Source organism: Muscardinus avellanarius (genome assembly GCF_963383645.1).
Source record: "Muscardinus avellanarius genome assembly, chromosome: 1".
NCBI lineage: Eukaryota > Metazoa > Chordata > Mammalia > Rodentia > Gliridae > Muscardinus > Muscardinus avellanarius.
This window is the reverse complement of record NC_137786.1, coordinates 192,849,730-192,872,428: the sequence shown is the minus strand read 5'-3', so window position 1 is coordinate 192,872,428 and position 22,699 is coordinate 192,849,730. Positions and strand designations below refer to the sequence as shown.

The 22,699-nt window shown below is 55.8% G+C and overlaps 1 protein-coding gene across 1 annotated transcript in view; it reads right to left on the bottom strand.

Annotated features, from left to right (window-relative positions):
• KCNC1 (potassium voltage-gated channel subfamily C member 1) overlaps positions 1-18,704 on the bottom strand; it is a gene marked incomplete at both ends in the record, with an annotated part of 41,054 nt that extends 22,350 nt beyond the window's left edge. Inside the window, one exon of the mRNA XM_080719833.1 lies at positions 18,135-18,704. Within this exon, the coding sequence (XP_080575959.1) occupies positions 18,135-18,704 (570 nt within the window). The remainder of the gene's footprint in view (positions 1-18,134) is intronic.
• Positions 18,705-22,699: the final 3,995 nt, after the last annotated feature.

The following is a 22,699-nucleotide window of genomic DNA, read 5'->3' as shown; positions in this document are numbered from 1 at the left end:
CCGCCCCTCTGGGGTCCCATTTTCCTTGTCTACAAGGCAATATACACAATCACTGGTTCACTCACTGGTACCATACACAATGGTTGATCTCAGACAGGCATCTACACGTGCTGACCACACATCTACACCTAAGCTGGTAAAAGAATCATCTCTATCCACAATTGTGTGACTCAACTGGCCACAGGCATGATCTCTAATCATTCAGCTCTGTGCTCACTGGCAACAGGCATACTCTCCATACAAACTGTCTATGAAGATGGACAGTGGGGACAGTGATTCAGAGCAGACTTGTGTCTACACTGGCAATGGTGCACTAGATGACAACAGACACATGTCTATACCTGCAGCAGGTATAATTGCTTCCATTTCCTTGACAGAGATACAATCAATGAACAAAAACTAGAATCTCCTCCAGCCGTGAACATGAGACGTCATCCATGGAGAGTGGATGCAAGGTCACCAGGCAGGCAGGGTTGGAGCCCAGCTTCACCACCTCGAGCCCGGCTGCCGCAGCGGGTAGTACCTGGTTAGGTTGCAGTCCCCAAGCTGCAGCGGCTAGGCGCTGGATCTGGGCCCTGCAGCCCACGCAGGCCACAGCCCTGGTCCTGGCTTTGAGTCATGCAGCCTTGGTTGGAGCCCTGGCCGAGCCGCCAGGTAGGCTGAGGCCTCTGGCCTGGCATGAGGCAGGGCTCCCTTTGCCAGGGAAGGCACTTGGGTCCAGTCTGGTTACAAAACAGGCTGCAGGGTCTGAAGGTACTGTCACTGTTCCCATCCTTTGAATAAACCGGCTGCAAAAACTGCCCGGGCCATCTCCTCCCATCACACCTCCTCAAAAAGAAAGTGACATTTCCTGGTGCTTTTTTAAGCCCAGGCTGGCTGGGCCAGGCCTGGGCGTGGGGCGGGGAGGGAGCGGGTGGCACTGGGAGTCAGTCACATAGCCCGTCTCTCCTCACCTTGAGTGATCTCAAGACACTGGGAATAGACATGGTCTCATCTGCTTGCCATGCATCCCCGATTCCAGTTCTAAAGCTCAGAATCCAGAGGCCCCACTCGAGCCCTGTGTCCAAGTTTAGAATTCCACATGCCAGTGCCATTGGTGCCCCAGGACCCAGGCTGTTGGACTACACCGCAAGCACCTTTAGCTTGCAGCGTGTGGGGTGTGGGGGTGGGGTGTTCTATTCCCCAAAATGTGCCTGCCTTGGGACCCTGGGACTGGCTGCTCCCCCTGCCTAGGAGGCCTTTCCCCTGGCATCCTCATGGCCCATTCCCTCACTATCTCATGAGGCCTACTCCCACCACCCTAATTAGAACCTCAACTAGCACCAGAACACAGACGGCCTGCGTGGGCTGCAGGGCCCAGATCCAGCGCCTAGCCGCTGCAGCTTGGGGGCTACAACCTAATCAGGTTCTACCCACTACGGCAGACAGGCTCGAGGTGGCGAAGCTGGGCTCCAACCCTGCCTGCCGAATGGCCTGAGACAGATGAGAGAGAGGGCATTCTTCTGGAGAAAGCTTCAAGGACATGTGGCCCATTGGTGCCATGCTCATGCATCTGTTAATCCATTCCGTCATAATATTTACTGAGCACCTATTATGTACCACCATCTCCAGAAACGCAGCTTGAAATACTGCTTTCAGCACAGAGCTAGGTGCACAGTAGGTACTCAACAGCGATGATGAGATATCTGCCTTGTATGACACTCTGAGCCAAACCCACCCGAAGCACTTTGATAGCCCCCCCATCTCATTTTACTCCACACCAACTCGAAGATCCCTGCTGTGGCCCCTTCCCAATTTTACAAAAAAAGGGCACTGAGGCTCAGAGAGGTTAAGTAAGCTGCCCGTGGTCATCCAATGGGGAAATGATGGAGTTAGAATTTGAAACCCAATTTCATTTGGCTCCACAACATATTCTCTGAACCATTCTCTTAGCCCCCAACACACATTTACTGAATGGATGGGTGAATGAGTGGGTAGGAAGCTGAGTGTTGGTGGAAGCATGTGCCTGAGTGTGCAAGGCCATCGTGGTGCATGTGTGGGGAGCATGTGTGTGCCGACGTCTGTGTGTTTGCATGTGGGGCTTTTTTATGGAAAGGCTTTCCCTTGCTGTCTCCGTCTTGTGTGTGCTAGAGCTATACTTAGCTGCAGCCGTGACTGTAATGAGCAGTTAGCTGCGCACCAGGCACTCATCGGGACCTGGTTTCCCAGGGAGATCGCCAAGGCCAGCGTATGTGTGTGGGGTGCAGCTTGGTGCTGGAGAACGCTGGAGCAGGGCTTTGGGAGGGAGCCTGGAGCTCAGGGACTGTGCAAATGGAAAGTCTTTGCTCCAGCTGGAGGAGCATGCTTCAGGCCTGCCACACTGAAGCCTTCATCCAGGCCCTGCCAGGCTCCGTCATTGGCTGCCCATGCCCATGTTTCTTTACTGTCCTTGCTAGGCTACTAGAACTAAAACTTGAGCTCCTGACTAGAGGCTGGGGGTGACAGCAGGAAGATGGTTGTAACTGAGCCAAGGTCTTCCAGGCCCCAGGGAAGCCTTCATCTCAGTGTCAGCCCCCCACTAGCAGAGCTGCACAGCCACCTTGAACACACCCTGCCTGGGCTCTGCTCACCAGGGCAGGGGAAGTGAGGAGGAAAAGCAGCTTCCTCCCCCACTTACCAGACCAAAAGCACTGGTGTGCTCTGCATGCCTGGGGCTCAGAGGCCAGTCCCCTGCTTCCTGTCTGCCCTCCAGTGGCTGCAGGGGGAGTGTGGACTTCCCTTATCACAGGGTTCCACCTGACACTTCATTCCTGCCTGGTTCTGGTTCTTTCCTCCTTCAGGACCTCTCACCACTGAGAGTGGACTAGTCCTTCAGGCCAGCCTACTGTTCCTGGCTCCCACCTCTGTTGCTGCACATGCGTGCTGGGTTACTCCCCCCTTCACCAGGCTGATGTCCTCAGCTCCCAAGTCCCATCCTTTAAGACATTTTCATGTAATGAGAGGTGGGACTTCCTCTCTAGTCTTGAAGGCAAGCCATCCATTCTCCTATCTAACCATTTGTTTACCCACCATTCAGTTATCTACCCAGTTGTGTGTATATCCATCCATCCATCCATCCATCCATCCATCCATCCATCCATCCATCCACATATCCACCTTTTCATCTATTCTCATCCACTTACCTATCTTGACCATGTCACTCTTGACCACAGAATCTCAGCATCCTAGAACAGGCAGGAATGCTGGCATGGCTTGAGTTTCCTGGGGAATCTGAGTGCAGGACCCGAGTGACAGTGGCACCCCAAGAAGCCAGGTTCTATCCTCAGTGCTTCCCATGGGCTGGGCACTGTGCTAGGACTTTGTAGAGATGCACCTGGCTGCGTAGTACAAACTGTTGCCCTTATTTTGCACATGAAGAAACAGGGCCTCAGCTAGATGTCACCTGTCCAATTCATTTTCAAAAGAAGACCTGGGATCTAATCCTTCCTTTACCATTTGCAAATGCAATGGTCTTCGTCAAATAAGTTATTCTCTCTGGGCCATTTTCCCTCATCAATAACATGGGTGTGACATCTAATTCTTCCCCTCTCAGGGCTGCTGTAAGGCACACTGTATTGGAAAAGACTACTGATCGCCTACTGTAATAGGTACTGCCATTGCCTAAGCTGACCTCCGTCCTCTCAGAGATCACGGCTGAGTCTAGGAAACACGTCGCCTCCATAGGTCAATGGACTGAGGACCTGAAGTCAAACAGGAAATGTGTCTGAAAACACAAACGACAGAGCCCACTCCTGGAAGTGGAAATGTTTCCTCATGGAGGGGCCATCATAGATTCTAAGGATGTATCCATTTCAGATACACAGAGGGGAAGAGAGGGCACCGCTGGTGCAGGGAACAGCAAAAGCCAGGGCAGGTGGGCAGGGGAGCTAGCTGGGGAAGGCTGAGGAGCCCGAGGCAGGCTCTGGGGAGGAGAGTGGACATGCAAAGCCTCGGCAGACCTCCGTGATTCCTAACTCCCAGGCTTGTACTCTAATCCCCAGACTGCTAGACAGGGAAAAAATATCTGCTGGTGACAGCCAGGCCTCAGGAGACATGATTCCTGCCACCCAGAAGGGAAGCCAGTGCCCGGCATTTCTGACCTTTGTGCTACTAAATATATCATTGGTGACGGTGGTTCATGGCCCTGAGGCTGTGAGGCCGCTGGGCGAGGTTTCCATGGTCTCCCTCCCCATCTCTGTGGCTCAGCCAGGGCCTCACTGAATCCTGGGGAATCTGAGTGCAGGGCCCAAGCGACAGTGGCACCCCAAGGAGCCAGGTTCTATCCTCAGTGCCTCCCATGGGCTGGGCACTGTGCTAGGACTTTGTCCCTTAGAGATGCACCTGGCTGCGTAGTACAAACGTCGCCCTTATTTTGCACATGAAGAAACAGGGGCTCACTGGGTATGATATCTAATCCTATCCAGTCCTGGCCAGGCCCGAAGACCTGAGCTCTCTCTGCAATGTCCCCTCCCCACACTCTCCTGCCCTCGAGATCCTGGTCTCTTCCTAGGACATGGCCCTACTTGGAGCCATATTTTCTCCCTCCCAAATCGTCTTCCTCTTTCTGGTCTTACTGGAGTCGCCAACATTTCTGAAAAGCAGGTGGGCCTTTATAGATAAGGGAAGGAAGGCCTGGAAATGCAAGGGCCAGTCAGGGGCAACACAGGGAAAGCACAGTGCAAGGCTTATAGGAGCAGCTGGTAGCCCTCACCCTAGAACACTGGCTGGCTCCAGGTGGCCCAGCGGGTGTCCATGTTCCTCACAGCTGCTCAGAGAACCCCCAAGGTTGAGCATAAAAAATTAATCTCTAAGTGGTGAGATGCTGGCCCTGATGGGTAGCTGTGATCTGAAGTATTGCATAATCCTGCCCTGGTGACAAGGCCCAAGGAAGCCATTCTATTACCTGAGTGGGCAGAGAAAGTCCCAAGGGAACTACTAGGCTGGCCTGGGTCCCTCTCAGAGTCTTTGTAAACATTAGCTTCATATTCTCAGAATCCCCTAGGAGGGGCAAGGCCAGGGCCTGCAGGGCATCCTAGCAAGATACCCCTTCTGAGAAACAGTGAGAATGGTCGTGAGGAACAACCTGCACACCTGGTGCTCATGGGCTCCGTGTCTTCTCACTGGGTTCCCACGGCAGTCCTCTGACATGGGATCTCTTACTATCTCTGCTTCTAAGGGAGGGAGCTAAGGATCACAGAGGTCACACAATCATCAGGAGAGCCAGGTTTGGGCCTGGGCAGTCTGGCTCCAGTGTGTTCTACAGCTTCCCCCCTAACCTCCTCCTCTCAGCACACCTGTAGTGGGAACCAGGTGCACAGTCTTCCAGAACCATAGGCTGGGAAGAGCTGGTACAACCTCTGTCAACAGGTCAAATTTCCTCACCAACTTCTCTCTGCCTCACACCCAGCTCAGAGAACAGGTCACCTCCCAGCCTGGTGGCAGCCCTATGCAGCCCCGCTGTCTCCCCCTGGGCACAGCTGGCCTTCAGAGAGAAGACAGAGGGCCATCTGGCCACTTGACTCAATCTAGTCAGGCAGGCGCTCACCCCATGGAGGGCCGGCCTGCACAGACCCATGGCTGTGGGTGGGCAGCAGAGGATAAGGCACAGCGGAGCTCTGGGCTGGCATGCTCAGTGAGCTTGCAGGGACTGGCCCAGGGTGGCTGTGAGGGCACACTCGTTCTGACCTACCCGTCCCCTGGCCTCTGAGCCTGGTTCTGGACACACCTCCTTGTTGTGCCTCACAACCTGGGCACAGGATATTCAGAGAGGAAGTATCTCACCTCCTCTACCACTCACTGCCCTGCCACACTAGACCAAACGGCCACCTGCTCCTCCCAGAGTGCTCCTCCCCCCGTTACACAGCTCTGTGGCACCCACCACCACTGGACACACCGCACAGCCTCTGTGTCCACTGCTGCTGTTCGTGCTCCCTGCCCTGGAATGTGAGGGCTCCAGGACAGGGATTTCTGGCTGCTTGGTTCTTGCTTTATTCCTACCTTCTAGAGCAATGCCTGTCACATAGTAGGTGCTTGTAAATATCTGTTGCATCAATCAATGAATGAATGAGCAAGAGCAGCAGCCCCAGTAGGGCCACTATTCTCAGAGGATCCTTCTCAGCAGACAGGGCTGTGGAGAGAGTCCTTTCCTGTGCTGCGATCGGGAGGAGAGCTGGGAACACCATGGGCACTAGGACAGGGCTGGCCAGCCATCAAGGGGAGATTCTGGGCAGGGCAGAGTGGAAGGGGCATCCGAGGCCCTGCACAGGCGTGAGGAAGCTTCACTTGGCTGCCCTGGCCACAGCAGCATCTGAGCCTGGGTGCAGGGAGGCCCCTGAGTTCAGCTGTCCAGGGCTGCCCCAGCTAATATTAGCCTGTCCCCACCCAGCCTGGCGTCGTCCTGGCGGGGTAGCCCAGCTTCAGAGCGGGCACTGCCCACTGGTACCAAACAGGAGCCCTCAGCCCCCGCCCCAGCCCCAGCAGCTCTGAGGTGTGCCCGGCCCCTGCTGCCACTCCTCCCTGTGCCTGAGCATTCCCTTGCGATGCCTGAGCTGTGCTCTGTGGCCCCGCTCACCGAGCCCACCATCAGCACACTTGTCAGCATCTCAGGCTCTGGCTCCTGGCCAGAGCCTGATGTCAGCGGCCTGCCCTCCCTCTCACGCAGCAGGAGGAAGTTCTGTCATCCATCTCTCATACCTCACTATACCCAGAAAAGGAGGAGGAACAGCGGTGAGCGACCACTACAGCGAATGGGGAGACCAAGGCTCTGAAGGGGAGGTGCCACCTGCCCATGATACAACCCAGGCCAGGCTCCCATGGTGACACCCCTGAAATCTGGACCCTGAGAGGTGGAGTTTGGAAGAAGAGACCCCAGGGGCCAGGATCAGTAAATTGACCCCTAGAAGGGGTGTTTGTAAGGAGAGTCAGGAGCCAAAAGAAGGAAGCAAGTGGGATACAGGTGAGGGTTTGGATCTTCTAGGGCCAAGAGCTGATGTAAACAAGGTAATAGCACCTACAATAACTAAACACTTATTATGTTCTGGGTTCTGGGCTAAGTGCTTAACACATTTAATCCTCCTGACCTCCCTGATTCAGGTGCTATTAATATCCTTCTCTGGAGGCACCAGAAGGGTTAGGCAACTTGTCCAAGGTCACACAGCTGGAAAGTAGAGGGGCTGGGGTTCAAGAGGCCCTGGTCTTGGGAGAGAAGGGGGTTCTGTGTCATATTGCCATGATCCAGTTACCAGGAAGCAGTGGGGGTGGGAGGAGATGTGACACCCACACATGCTCACTGAACACATGACGAGGCTGAAGAAGGGGAATTGGGACAAAGACCATCCTAGGCCTTCGAGGGGAGAAGTCTGTTTTGAAAGGAGTGACTAATACCTAGAACTTCCCACAAACACAGAGGATGAGAGGGCACAGGGATGGAGATGGGGAAGGGAAGGTAGAATAAGACCTGGCTGGCCTTTAAGCCTTTAAGGGGAAATAAATTCACAAGAGAATGGGACTTGGGGGCTAAGCAGGTACATCCTGGTCCTGGCCTCTGAGTGCTAGCTGTGAATGGCTGGGCTGAGGCAGCCTGCAGCAGGAGTCTGGTGAGACAGAAGGGTCCAAGAATGAATCCTTCACTGGACATCTGGCCCTGTGGTAATGGTGGCAGGGGACCTGCCCTGGCTGGAGCATCCCAGTGGTTCTAGCACCTGCTCATCATGGCTGCAGCTTGAGGGAGGAGGTACTGTGACTCCAAGTGAGGCAAAGAAGGTAGGGGGTGTCAGCAGACACATGCTCAAAGGCACCATGTCTGATTCTAGCCTTGAACCCCACCCTGCTTTTTCATTCTTTCAATAAATACTTCCTTAGCATCCACCATGTCCCCGGTACTGCTCTGGTTCCAGGGATAATACAAATGATAAAAGAGACAAAGTGTCCTGGGCCCATGGAACTTACATTCCCTAGTGAGGGAATCAGACAACAAACAAGGTCAATAAGTAAAACACATGGAATGGCAGATGGTGGTGAAAGCCAGAGAGAACGCAGAGAAGCGTGACAGGGGACGAGCAGGAGATACCATCCAAGACACCTGAGTGCAGCCTCCAGGGAGGTGCGAGAGCCTGTGCCAAGAGGTGCTGTGGGGCGAGCAAGGGGCAGGCCCTGGGAGAGCCTTAGTGCCAGGGGGCAGAATGAGTGCATAGGCGCCAGGCAAGAGGCTGTGGTGAGGAGTGGATGGGGGTGCTCACGAGGACAGGCATAGCCCTCGGAAGGGCTTGGGCTTCTCCTCTGAGGGAGCCAGGAGCCAGAGTGTGCTGCAGAGGGCTGACTTGGTATGACTAGCATTTTCCCAGGACAACCCTGTGGGAAAGGGGCTGGGGCGGAGGCAGTGAGGACAATTACGGCCTCAGCAGAATCCAGCAACAAGAAGATGATGGCTTCAACCCAGGAGGTAGGAGTGGGGTTGCCTGGGGATGCCCTGATCCTGGGTGTATTTTAAGAGTGAAGGCATTGAGATTTGCTGACCTGAGAGACAAGAGGTCAGCCTGATCCCCAAGGCTTTCCATCAAGGCCTTCCAGTGAATGGAGGCAGTTGCCATTTTCCATCACCCTGCCCCCAGTGACTTGGCCACAGAGAGAAACCAAACTCACCCGCGAAGCCCTGGCAACCTGCACAAACCCATCCAGCCCTCCCTGTGTCCTGACGCTTCCCCTCCACTGCAATCTGTTGCCTGTGTCAGCACTTTTCAGACTGTGTATGAATCATCTGGGGACTTTGTTGAAATGCAGATTCGATTTCAGGGGGCAGAGGGTGGGGTCTGAAACTCCTCATTCCTAACAAGCCCCCATGATGTGGCTGTGGGTCTGAGGGCCAAACGTGAGTCACAGGAGCCCATATGGCTCAGGGCCCCAGCAGTGAGACCCCTCATGAGCATCACCTGGCAGGGGCAGATCTAGGAATCCTCTCAGGACAAAACTCTCAAATCTTGAACTTCTTGAAGCACCTCAGGTAGTTCTGAGTGTCAGCCATAGGTGAGAGTTGCCCAGCAACCATCCCTACAGTCCCCACAGCAGCCAATGACAACATCCCTACCCTATCCCTGGCCCCATCCCACACAGCACTCCCCCACACACATGGTGGCCCTCTTCTTGGTGGCCTTATAGCCTGGCACAGGAGCTCCTGTTGGCCTTCTGCAGCTCCCCAGGGGCTAACAGCCAGGGAAAGCATCCGAGAAGAGGGCAGCACTGTGCCAGAGCAACCACACCCCAAAGAGGTGGTACCCCGGAGTCTATGCCTGAGACAGGCATAGACCCTCAGCATAGACCCCAGGGTACCACCTCTTTGGGGTGTGGTTGCATAATACTAGGGGAGTAGTATGCTTTGAATGAATGAAGGAGCACAGGTTGAGGGAGGCTGAATGAATAAAGAAGCTCTTCAGAGCCCCTTCCTTGGGCTCCTACCCACTTGGTGCCAGGACCCTTGCTAGGCTGGGATGTGGAAGGGAAAAGAGGGTCCCCCAGTTCCTTTAGGAAGTCAAAGCCCAGGATTCTTGAGCTCCAAGACTGTCAGAGCTAGGAGAGGCTCAGTGGGCATTTAGATCAACCTTAGGTATTCCAGGTGGAGCTTTGGTGATGGGCCTTGCCGGAGGCAGCCTGGTGGGCTCAGTGGCCTGGATGCAGAACTCGCTCTGGTCTAGTTGCCTGTTGCTCACAACCTGGGTTTTGTGCATGGCCTCATCTCTCCACATATCTGGGCCATTCACAGATCCCAGGGGTCTGCCTGTCCCAGGCCCGCAGAGTAGGCCTACTGACTTCCAGCTCGGATCATGCAAGTTGGGTGGCTCAATGCCCAGCCCAGAGCCCTCATTCCTAAAGGAGGAGGTCACTGAGGTCAGGGGGAGCCCATCTCTTGAGGACTTTGAGGGATGGAGTGCATACTCAGCAAAAAGCAAGAAAGACACTAAACTGAGGGGAATAGATGAGCAAAAACCTGGAGGTTAGCATGGGAGCTAAAGGAGGGAAGGCCAGAGAGTAGCCTAGCAGAAAGCAACAGTAGGAGGCGTGCTCATGCCAGGGGCCAGAGAGAAGGCCTTGAATGCAGAGCTGAGAAGCAGCCAGCATTATTCTATGCCTAGCCCTCACCACAGATAACTGCTCAGCCTCCGCAGTCCCTCTGCCATTTGCCTCCAGGTATAAGGAGTGCCTGGCCTGTATGGATGGGGCTGGGAGGCAGCCGAGACTCTGCAGGGAAAACCTTCTTCCTTGAGTGTGCCAGAGCTGAGCAGGATGTTTGGACACGGTGGGAAAGAGTGTCTGATGGAGGGAAGCAGGTGGAAGTCCAAGCCTGGAGCACGCAGGCTGCAGACTCCAGGAGCCCTGCAATTTCAGCAAGAGGCAGCACAGTATGAAGGTTCTGTAGGGCGGGCATGCTCAAGAGCTGAGCGGCCTGGTCAGCCATGCATCCCTTTGAGCCGCAGCGTTACCGCACTGTGACGCTGGCACGGTAATGATTGGGCAGCCTCTGGGAGTCTTGTGAGAATTGAATGAAAATATGCAAATCAAGCCCTTGAGACACTATCTGACACATAATAAGTGCTTTAGTAAATAGTGACTATTAATAGTATGATTCATGAAAGAAGAGCCTTTTGGAAAATCCTGCTTGGGAGATGCTAAGAATTTGGTCCAAGTCTGCGTCAATTGACCTGAGGTTTCACCCAGCCATGCTGCGCAGGTGACTGCCTGTTCAGCCTCCCTTGGGGAGGAAACCAGTGGGAGAGTAAGAGGAGGACAGTGTGCCAGGTGCAGTTCGTTGCTCTTTAAAAACTGAGACCCAGAAGAAACTGGGATGGCCAGGCCCTGGGCTAAGAGGCCTGGGGTATGAGTTTGGGTCAGACTGACTCCCTTTGTGGTCTGGGGCCAGGTGTGTTCCATCTCTTGAGCCTGTTTCTCTTCTACTGGATATGGTAACAAAGTGTCTTTGCTTGGCTGAGCTTCAGTCCCCACTTCTGAGCCTTCTCCTAGACCTACCTATGTACTTCATGTGACATCCAGTTTTAGCAGAACCTTTTTGGGTCTGTTTAGCCCTAACTCCCCATCTTTGGGATCTTATTACCCTCCATATCTGATCAGGCTCTTCATCCTCCAGTACCCTGAGGTGATGTCTGATTACCATGGCCTGGCCTAGGCAGGAATCCTGTTAGGTCAGTTCAGCCAGAATCCCTCTGACCCTGATGCTCCCTGGCAGTAATTTTCCATTGCTGACCCCCCCCCCCCGCCCAGCCTGCTCCTTGGCTATAACTCCCATACACTGGTGCTGTAATCAGAGCTGAGCCCAGTCTCTCTCCTCAAAGCAAGACCCTGTTGCAGAGGCCTCTCTGCCTATCACAGTGGTCCTGAATGATGTCCGCCTTACCGTAGACTCATGCTGTGATATGTAATCACTGAATAACTTCTTCTTCTTCAACAGTAGTGACTAAAGGTGGACTGGGAACACCCATTCACCTAAATAGTCCCATGCACCTGGAAAGTGGTGCCTCCCACCAGAGTGGTTCCCTGGAGCAAAGACTGGGCAGCAAACTGTCCCTGGGCCTTGCTTTCCTCTGGGCCTCCTCCAGGGTGGGGAGCTGGAACTGGGGTAGTGGCCAGGCTGGATCAGGAGCTGAAGGGCGGGAGTGGCTCAAGGACTTGACCTTTTGGTCCAGAGTGAGTGAATACACTGGTCATGAGACGGCTCAGAATAGCTAGAGGAACTACATTCAGCTGTCCTGGGAGGCCCAGGGCAGGCAGTAGGACCTGGAATGAGCCCTAGCACACCCCTCCTCCACCTCTGAAACAACCCACTTCTCCCTGAGAGAGACTCAAGCCAATACCCTCCAAAGCTGCCGGCAGATGTCAGACCTTCTTAGCACAGATGCCTGCCCCAGGGTGCCAGACTCCAAATACTCTCTAAGGCGTGACAAGAAGCACGCTGAGACCTGAGTTAGGAGACACAAGATTCGTGTGTGTGTGTGTTACTGGGGATTGAACCCAGAGAAACTCTATCACTGAATTACATTCCCCAGCCCTTTCTCTATTTTATTTTGAGACAGTTTTGCTAAGTTACCCAGGTGAGCCTCAAACCTGCAATCCTCCTACTTCAGCCTCACTAGTTGCTGAAATTACAATCATATGCCACCATACCTCATGAGACACTCCTTCCTTCCTTTTTTCTTCCCTTCCTCCCTCTCTTTCTTTCTTGATGTTCTAGGAGTTGAACCCAGGGGCATGCTATCTCTGAACTATACCTCCAGCCCTATTTTTAATTTTTTATTTTGAGACATGGTCTCACTAACTTGCAGAGGCTAGCCACAATCCTGCCATCTTATCGTCTTAGCCTTCTGAGTACTGTACTGAGTACTAGAATTACAGCTGTGCACTACCGTGCCTGGAGAGACCCAGGTTTTGAAGCAGCCCCCTAGCTAACGTGCTCACCTGTGACCTCGTGCTCACCTGCGCTAGTCTCGGGGTCTTACCTTCCTCTCACTGTCATAATTAGAGCCCCTGAGACATGAGCATGTAGGAAAATTACAGTCCTGAGGTAGAGAAAACCCAAATTGAGCAAGATACTAATGACATTTTATCACAAACCAGGCAGCTTCTCTGAAGGGAAAGTCCGGGTTCTGAACCACCCCGCCCCAGCCTGTGGGGGCCAGAAAGGGCACTGCTGAGAAACTAATGTTTGTATTGGGGTATGAAGGCTAAAGAGAGATAAGATGGCCATAAAGAAGAACAAAATTATGTCATTTGTGGGGAAATAGATGGAACTGGAGAACATTATGCTAAGTGAGATTTGTCAGTCACAAAAAGTAAAAAATCAGATGCTGTCCTTAATATGTGGAAACTAGGGAGAGAAAGGGTCATAGGAAGAACTCTAGATGAAGAAGGAGAAACCATAGATTAGCAAATAAATCGACCTAACTGAGGGGGATGGTAGGGGAAGAGGGAAATAATGTACATGATGTACATTCACAAACATATCAAAGTCAATCAGTAAGCCAAACATGAGAAGGAAGGAGGGGGAGGGAATGAGGAGGGAATTGGGGAAGGGCTAAATGAGTGATGTGTGTATGTATGCCTCTACCATCTTGTACCCCATTAAGATGTATGACTATAATGCACCAATTTAAAAAGAGAGAGAGAAATAAGCTGGAAGGAAAGAGAAATTCAGAGGCAAGAGTGCATGCAAAGACCCTGAGGCAGGGGAATCTGACACTTGCAAGAAACTGGAACAGGCCAGGTGGTTGGAGCTCTATGAACATTGAGGGGAGCTAGGCCAGAGGAGACAGGTGGGGCCTAAGAGGTCACCTTATGGACAGGGCAAGCACTGAAGGGTTTGAGGCAGGCAAGGTGTTACTGGACAGATTTGTGAGTCAAAAAGAACTCTGTGGTTGCAAAGTGGAAAGTGCACGGAAGGACTGGGGGAGAAGGAAGAGCCTTCTGGAAGCTCCTGGAGAGATGGCATCAGGGATCAGTGGTGGCTTGAAGTAGGGTGGTGGGCGTGGAAATGCACGGGAGTGGGTGGAGTCTAGAGATGGTCATGAAGTGGAATGGCAGTACCGCCAAAGAGAGTTATGACAGCAGCCGACGCTTCCCGAGGGTTTACTGTGCACCTGGGGCTAGCCCAGATTCTCTAGCCTGATGTGGGTCTTCACATCAGCCCTCTGCGGTCCATCCTGTCATTATCCCCATTTAGAGGTAGAAGCCAGAGGACTCTGACTAGCTTGGTCTGACTTTCATTACCAAGATGGGAGTGGGGGGCTTGGAGGGTACCATTCAAAGACATGAGGACCCTGAAGAAGGGGGCATGGGAAGGAGAATAGCATCGACTGAATGGTGACACACTAAGACCAAGGACACCCTTGGGTGCTGGGGCAGGAGGACATACCCACCCCTTCTCCACTGCTGATTGGTCTCCTTCACACATTACCATGGCTCATAGTGGGCACTGGCCACCAGGCGAATTTCCTTCCCAGGGAGCTGAGGGGGAGCCAGGGCTGCATCAGGTCCCAAAGAAGAGGCAGATACAGGATGAGAAGTCAGAGGTGGGGTGGGCAGTGGGCTGGACGGAGGTGAGGCCTCCCCAGCTTGGAGACCGTTGGCATTTCTTTGGCCTTTGGAAGGTCAAGTGATCCTGGGGACGGATGTCACTACACTCACACACACATACCCATATACATACTAGGGACACTCTGCCTACAGCCCAGGGACCACCCTTGGCTCTGTTGTGACAGATGGATGCTCCTGATGATGGAATGCAAATCACAGGTAAAGGCCAAGGACTTCAGACCCCAGCTGGCCCTTAGGAAGAGAGGAAGGTGGGTTTCCAACCAGCAGCCCCGGGGGCTCCCACACACCTGCTCTCACACCGCTGCGACACCAGGACACCACGTGTCGGCCTGCCCTCTGCCTGGCTAACTCCTGCTTGCCCCCAGGTGCTTCCCCAGCATGGCCTCCTCCAGGACAGTTCTTATTCCTATGGCCCAGGAGTCCCTTCAGCTCTTCCCCTTATTCTCATGCATCTCTGTGGAGGTCCCCACCCTGGAAAACAAGTGGGAATCATCTCGTCCCAGCTCACTGCACCCTTCCATGCCCTCAGGCTGGTGTCCAGGGAACCACTGTTCCAGAGAGCACTGTCGCCCCTCAGGGCTCAGACGGAACTTCCCACCCAGCCAAGTAGCCCCACCCCCAGGGCCAACACCAAGGGCTGGGATGGAGGCAGCTCTTCAGCGGCAGGTGACCTCACCTCTGGCCCATACGCCACAACTGGCCTGGGCTAGAATGGCATTTCTGTTGAGGAGGGATGCGAGGATGGGAAATGCCCCCCAGTAAGGTGGTTGGGAGTCCCAGGAGAAGGAGGCCACAGGCAAGAGGCTGGTCTGGACTTGCATCTTCAAGGGACATCCAGGTCACACAGGGTCTCACTCACACATGAGTACTCACAGCAGCACCGACACACACCCAGGGGCTCTGTCACACACGCTGTCACACGCAGGACCTTGGGCACAAGCACACGCATGGTTACATCCATACACAGATGGCCTCGTGCACACAGCTTTATGCACACACACAAACACATGCTCACATGCAGCTTCACCTACACAGGTTCACACTTGTCACAACAATGCTATATTCACACAGACATACTTACCTTGAGGCGCATACATTGCATTGCTCTTATACATGTATGCCCTCTCTCACATGGTCTCATATTTTCTCTCTTAGACACACACACACACACACACACACACACACACACACACACACACACTATTACCCATCTCTTAAAACACACAAAATGCACAGAACCCGAGCCTCAGAATCACACAGAATTCCTGACACAGGGATGTCTCTTGTAAAGTCACAGTTGTGCCACACAGGTGCATGTGTGCATGCGCTGAGTTTCACTCACACTTATTTTTATTCTCACACACATGAAGAGTCTCTTATACAGATTCTCTCATACACACAGTTTTTCTTTCACACACGCATACTCTGTCACATCCATACTAGATTCTGTAGTAGAATCTAGAATAAAAATTCAAAATCTGGACCCAGCAATCTGAGGAGGCTTGGGGGCCCCAAGGGGGGAGGGCAAGGAAGGTGACAGCGGCAGCTGCAGAGCAAAGATGGAGGGGGAGGAGGCAGGCAGCCAGCTGGTCTCTGCGCAGAGCTGAGCAGAGGCAGCGCAATGCAGCTAGGCAGGCCGGCTGGGCAGGTGGCAGGAGCCTGGGTTCTAACCCCAGCTCCCTCCTCAGCTTCTGTGCCCCCCATGGCCTCCGTGTCCTCATGTGTTACCCAAGGCAGTCAGAAGGGACTGCAGCCTTTCTGCGAGGCTGCTGGGGAAGATAGTGGCGAGGATGTGCTGAGGGGGGCGGGGACACCTGCAAACAGCCACCTGCACCACATACCCTCACCCCGCCACATCCTACTGCCCAGATTTTCCCTGAGTATGATCTTCAAGGAACATTGACTTGAGAGATTTTTTAAAGGACTTTTCAAGTATAGTTTTGTACACCAGCAAGATGTCAAGCCATACTCGGTGGCCTATTTGTTTCCATTGAGTGAAGGCCACCCCATAGCCTAGGAATGTTGTGCAGGAGATGAGGGACAGGGGAGGGGGCTGGAAGACACCCTTCTGACCCCTGCCTGCCGTGGCACTTAGGGACACTGGTCTCAGCCCTAGGGCTGAGTCTACAGAGTGGGGAGGGGGGGGCTTAGCCTCTTGCAAGGGAGCCAGGAGGCTGACTACCACTTGCTTCCAGGGACCAAAGGAACGAATACTGTCCAAGGTCAAATGTGGCCTGACGGGGCAGCTGCTCTAACCCAGGCCTTTGCTCAGCCTTCCCCCATCCCCTCCCCAGCATGTTCCAGGTCAACCTCTAGTCCCCCTGCTCCTGCCCCTCCCCACAGCTCGGCACAGCCTCTAGTTACATAACCCTCTAGCTGTGGTGGCCTCTGTCAAGAAGGGGGGATGGGAGGCCGTGGAGGAGGGTCCCAGTCCACTGAAGAATGGCAGGGAGTTGGTGGCCAGCTCAGGGCAGGAGAAGGTCCCAGGAGAACTGGTTCAAGTCCTGCTCGGCCTCCAACAACCTTCCTGACCTTGGGCAAGATCCTCAGTGGCCCAGGGCTCTGTCTTTGCCCCACCTCCAGACACACACACCTGTTCACAGATCCAAGGTGCAACATTCAGACCTGCAGCCCTGCCTCAGTGTCTTGCTGTGTTTTATCTCAGTAACAAATCTGCCAGCTCTCTGCCTGCACAGCCTTTCTCTGCCCTTGGGCCCCCCGGCCCCCAACCCCCAATGTCATTCATCCACTGACCCTTGCAGACTCCTGCCCCTCCCAGCTCTGTCCCCCTGGCTCTGGCTCAGGCTCCAGTGAGCTGGAAGGAAGGGATGTGCAGTAGTGACTGCCGGGCAGAGGCAGTATTCTGCCTGGGAAGGGGTTGGGGTGGCTCATGGATGGGGGAGGGGCTCTGCTTTAAATTTCCAACTCTGCCTCCCCCCACAGGTCTTGTCTTTCTCAGGCCTCTGAGGACAGAGCCCAGGAAGGTCAGGAGTGTCTCTTCCAAGGTAGCTGGCTGCTACCAGTCTCTCTTTTGGGCTCAGTGACTGATAGTCCAGGAGCAAAGGACCTTAAAGTTCACCAGATCCCCTCCCCCATTTTAAAAACGAGGGCCAGAATCCAGAGACCATCAGAGGGGCCAAGGTCAGCAGCAGGGTGCCCTTTCTCCCTGGCAACAATTTCCTGTCACTAAAGGGGAGTGGCCGCTGAGGACACGCCCACCTCACCTGCATACCTAGTCCTGGCAGGTATCCCCTTGAAGTCCTCCTCTCTGCTCACCCCCACAGGTGCCAGAGGAAGCTGGCATATGCCTAGTGACCCCATCTGCCCCTCCCCTTTCTACCAGGAGAAGGGCAGGCCCCATCTCGGGGCAGGCACCACACCCTTCCAGGAAGCCCAGCCCCACCCCAACTAGCAAGCTTTTAATCAGCCTAGAGGATTCCCCCAGGACCACCTCCTCGGGAAAGGTCTGAGGCTGCTCCCTGGGGAGGGGGACGTCTGTCTCAAGCTGCCAGGCAGGCCTGAGGCCCTCTTCCTGGGCCGTGGCTGGCTCCAGACGCCCCCTTACCTGGGAGGGAGGAAGGGCTCCCCACTTCTCTCTCATGCCAGAAGGCAGTTCACACCTTCACAGTGTACATCTGCAAAGACACAAATGTGCACGAACAGGCCCTCATGCACACTCAAACACACATACATGCTCACTCATTCCCACTACATACTTTACCCACCCAAATATACATCATCACACTTACATAAATATGCACAGTCTACGCATACACACAAACACACCCATTCGTACTCGCTCATACATATTAAATTCAGCAATACAGACCCAGCCTCGTATACATACAAACACAGGCACCCTGGCAAAGCCACTCTTTCTCTCTTTACTCAGGCACACAACCACACACCCCCTTCGATTCTGAACTCCCTAGGCGCCAGTTTTCAGGCCCACCCCTGCCCACGGGCGGCGGAGGGTGCTGCCTTCCCCACCCGGTGGTTCTGATGGGGAAGCTGTCACTTACCCGCGCATAGCGGGACGAGTAGGGGTCCTCGAAGAGCGCCCAGATGCGCGGCTGCCAGCGGCGCCAGAACCCGCCAGGCCGGCCATCCGGGGAGTCGCTGAGCGCCAGCCGCTTGGTCATCTCCAGCTCGTCCTCGCCGTCGCCCGAGTCCCCGGGGCCGTCGGCGTCCGCGTCGTCGGCGCTGTTGTCCAGGGGCGCGCCGCCGAAGCTGTCCAGCGCCTCCTCGGCGTCGCGGTGCTGGCGGTAGGTCATCCAGCAGCAGGGCTCCACGTCGGTCTCGTCGATGCCCCAGAAGGCCAGCTCCTCCTCGTAGAGCGGCCCGCACACGTCGGCGGGGCAGTGCAGCTTGCCCGTGCGGTAGTAGTTCAGGATGTGCGCGAAGACGCCCGGGTGGCGGTCGAAGAAGAACTCGTCCGCGCGCGGGTCATAGTCGAAGTGGCTGTGGGCGTCGGGCTCGGCCAGCCAGGCGAGCCGCGTGCCCGGCAGCGTGCGCAGCGTCGAGCGGTACGTCTGGTGCCGCGTGCCGCCCACGTTGATCACGATGCGCTCGCTCTCGTCCCCTTGGCCCATCGCGGCGCCCCCTTAGGCATGGCGCGGCCCAGCGACACCCATGGGAGCGGCCGCCAGGGGGAGTCGGCGCCGGGGAGGGGGGCGCGAGGCCTCCTCCCCCCTCCCCCAGCCGTCGGGGGGACAGAGGACTGCGGCTCTGGCCACCCCAACCAGCCACCCAGGCCCCGGGGGGCGTTTTCGGTCGGGTGCCGGTCCGGGGGGAGTGTGCGCGGGATCCCAAGGGTCTCTAGGCGCCAAATGTGGGAGGGAGCTGGTCTGGCTGCGGAGGAGGCAGAGGAGGAGAGAAGGGAGGAAGGGAGGGAGGTAGGGAGGGAGGGAGGGAGAGAAGGAAGAAGAGAGAGAGAGAGAAGGAGGGAGGAAGGGAGGGAGGCGGCGCTCAGAGGCGAGCCCCGGGAGGAGGGGAAAGAGGGTGGGGGGGCCGGGCTCCCATTACCATCTCAGCGGGAAAATGGAGAAATCGACACAAAGCTTTTGGGGGGGAAGGTCAGCTGCTCCTGGGGCCAGACCGAGGGATCAACCCCCAGAGGGGGAGGGGAAGAGAGGGGGGCGAGAAATTCGCGATCCGCCGAGCGGTGGTCGCCGCAGCGGGCTCTGGCGCGGGGGAGACGGACGCCGGCTGCTCTCCTGCGCGGCCGGGCGCAGCTCCTCCGGCCCCTTCCTCTCTCCTGGCCTGGCTGCCTGCTCCCCTCGGCGGCGGGCGAACCCGCCCGCTCGCCCGCCCTCCTCGTTCCTTCTCCCCGCCTCCCGGAGGCGATGGCGGGTCCCCTGGGCAGGGGCACGGTGCTGCCCCGCGGGGCGGCCGCCGCGCTGGTGCGCTCGGCTCGGGCTGGGGCTCGGTGGCTGCGGACGCAGGCTTCCGCGGCGGTGCTGAAGGGACAGCTCCCGGAGGTCGGCGGCCGCGCCTGCCGGGCGGGGTGCGCCCCGCTGGGTTTGGTCTGCGGGGCGGCGGGCACCGGCTCCGGTTCCTGGCGCCCCGCGCTCCGCTCGCGGGTCCGGGCGGGCGGTGGCGCCGCGGCCACGGCGAGGGGGCTGCGGAGGTCGGGCGGGAGGCGGGGGCGGCGGGTCCGGCGGCCGGCGCGGCCAGGGAGGCGAGGCGCGGAGCGGCCGCGGCCGCGGGCTGCTGCTCGGCTGCCTGCTGGCTGGCTCGCTCGCTCGCGCGGTCCGCGTCCAGCCCGCCGCTCTCCGGACACGGGCACACGGCGCGCGCAGCCGCACTCGCCCCCGGAGGGAGGCGCCGCGCTGGGTCCTAAAAAGCCCCGCTTCCGCGCCCCCCTCCCAGCCCAGCGCCGAGCCTGGCCTCCCTCAACCCCGGCGCTGGGGGCGCCCGCTCAGCGCGGCTCCCGCCGCTCGGGGGACCCGCCGACGCTGCACCCGCAGGGAGCGCCACTGAATGGGCGGGGGCTCGCAGAGACGTCTGGGCTCGCGCCCCCGGGTCACACTGAGGTCAGGAGAGCGTCAGCACCGGCCCGTCTCGGTTCAAATCTGGGACCATCTGATCCTCTGGTGAGACAAGACATCCGACACCGGGACTAGTATAGGCTGCTTTAGGAAACGTTTAATACCGACCCCTCCCGCGGGACCTAGAGCCTCCACGATCCTTCCAGAGATACCTCTTGCATGGACTCCAAAATGACACCTGCCACACACCCACACCCCTGTCCTCCTGGCCCTCCATTAACAGCCAATTCTAACCCCTAGGAATCTCCTTCGACCCCCTCCTGCTCCTGGGTCCTTCATAACTGTAGACTGGCCCGCTCACGTTCGCGCCACAGGACCCTACAATGTGGATACCAGAGCACTGGCTCTCCCACACTAACTGGGATCCATAAATGGGGACCTCTTATGAAAAAGCTGCTCCTGGGCTCCCTGAGTACCTAGGGTTGAGCTGCCCTGAGTGTAAGCCACGTGTGTTTAGGGCTGGGTGGGAGCTGCCTGCTGTGGTCTCTATAGCTTTACAGTTGATCCTGGAGGCAGAAGTTGTATTCCCACTTCAAAGCCTTCCTCACTAATGTTGCCCCCAATGCCTCAGTTTACCTAATCGAGCAATCACTCCTGTGCTCCTTACTTGTTTCAGGCTCTGTTCCCTGCCCAGGGACAAACCAGACCCACCCCTGCCTGGAGAGGGTCCTGGCTTTTGGGGGAAGTGGGCACGTGGACTGAGGAGGTCAGGACCAGTTCCAGGGGTGGCTGGGCCTGGAAAGAGTCTTATTGATTCCAGTCCAGGCCAATCGAACACAGGCTGCCTGGGCAAAGAGTGATTTAATTAAGAATATGTGAGGCTTTTATTTACCTGTTGGCACCAGAGAACCACGCAGACACCTGTCCCTCCACACTGACCCACAGATGTTGTCATAGGTTGGTGGACAAAGCTGCAGCGCAGGTCTCTCTCTCTCTCTCTTCACTTGGCTAGGGGAATGCAACCTAGCCACGGGGAAATCTGTGGTCAGGAAAAGGCTTAGAGAGATGGAGAGGGCAGGGGCAGGGGCAGAGATGAGAGATGGAAGAAGGTCAAGGGGAGAGAGGGAAGGGTACGGGTAAGTCAGAAACAGGCAGAGATGGGTAGAGACAAAAGGGGGAGGGGGAGGGTGCCCCTCTTCCCTCCAGAGATTGATCTGCTTTAGTACTCTAAGTAGGGGCTGTTTCCCCCTTCAATCTCAGAGTAAGGCAGGGATGAGTGTGTTTTGAGTGTCCTTATCAGCCTAACCAGTGCAAGGTCTACCCCCTCACCATGAAGAAGTCTGGCCTGGGATAGCCCAGCCTGGCCCATATTCAGATCCCTAGAACAAAGGCTTTCAGAATGCTTTGCCCCAACTTTAGGGGATGATGAAGCAACAGAAAAAAAGACAGATACAGAGAGATGGACATCCCCCACTCCACCCACACACACGCCAGCTGGGAGCAATCAAGATGGGGAGAGACGAGAAACAGGCCTCTCCAGGCCCCCTTCCTTCCAGCCCCTCTTCTACCCCTGGGAACCTGTGGTGCCCATCGCAGAAGGCCAGCATGCACCCTCCTCCCTGTCCTCAGAACCACGTGGGGCCAGAGTATGGCTCCCTAACCTATATAGCTCATTTCATTTCTATAAAAGGACCATCAGCCCATCAGCCCCTCTAGGGCTTCCTGTTCATTTCCTTCTTGAAGCCTGGAATAGAGGAGCAGCTCGCTGAAGTCTAGATCATCTGAGAAAGGCTAAGAGAGGGACTGGAACCCTGGAATCCGAGTCTCAGAGACTGAAGGTCTGGTCCCCCAAATGAGGCTGAATCAGGGGAGGGGCTCATGCAGGGCCTCTTAGGGGTCAGCACAGAGCCCTACCCGGACACTGGCCCATGGTAGGTCCTAATGGTGAGCTGTGGTGTGAGTGGGGAGAAGCAGGCAGTGGCAGGGGTTAGGAGGTGACTAGACAGAGACTATGAGCTCCCAAAATAGGAAGGTTGGTGACGAGGGGTTCTGGCCAGCCCTGGCCCTGGAGGCTGGGAGCTATGCTAGGGCTGGGGGAGAGGGGATGTGGATAGGCATCCATCACACCCTGAAGTCCCCTAAGAGGTAGACTCCCCAGCAGGAGAGAACAGCTGGCCCTGAGATGCCCCCACCCTCTTCTACTTTAGGATTCTCACTTTGAGTTGTGATGCCACCCTCCCCTCAGCTCAGGCCCCAAGGAATGCCCCCCTTCCTGTATCCTAAGCAGGACATAAAAGTCCCTTTTCTCACTTCTCCTTCACACTATGAGAAGACTGGCATTTGCAGAAAAACCAAGAGGGCAACACTGATGGAAAAAAAAAGAAAGAAAGAAAGAAAGAAAGAAAGAAAGAAAGAAAGGCAATAGAAAATTGAGAAAGGAATTGCTGACCAAGCTCACAGACACTAACCACAGACCCTCAACCCAGCTGAACACCTCACCTCTGTTCTATTTTTAGGCAATACCCCATGTATAGCCATTTGCCCCTTCGTTACAGAAGAAGGCTTATATCCCTATGCCAGAGGTCTTTGGTGGTGGT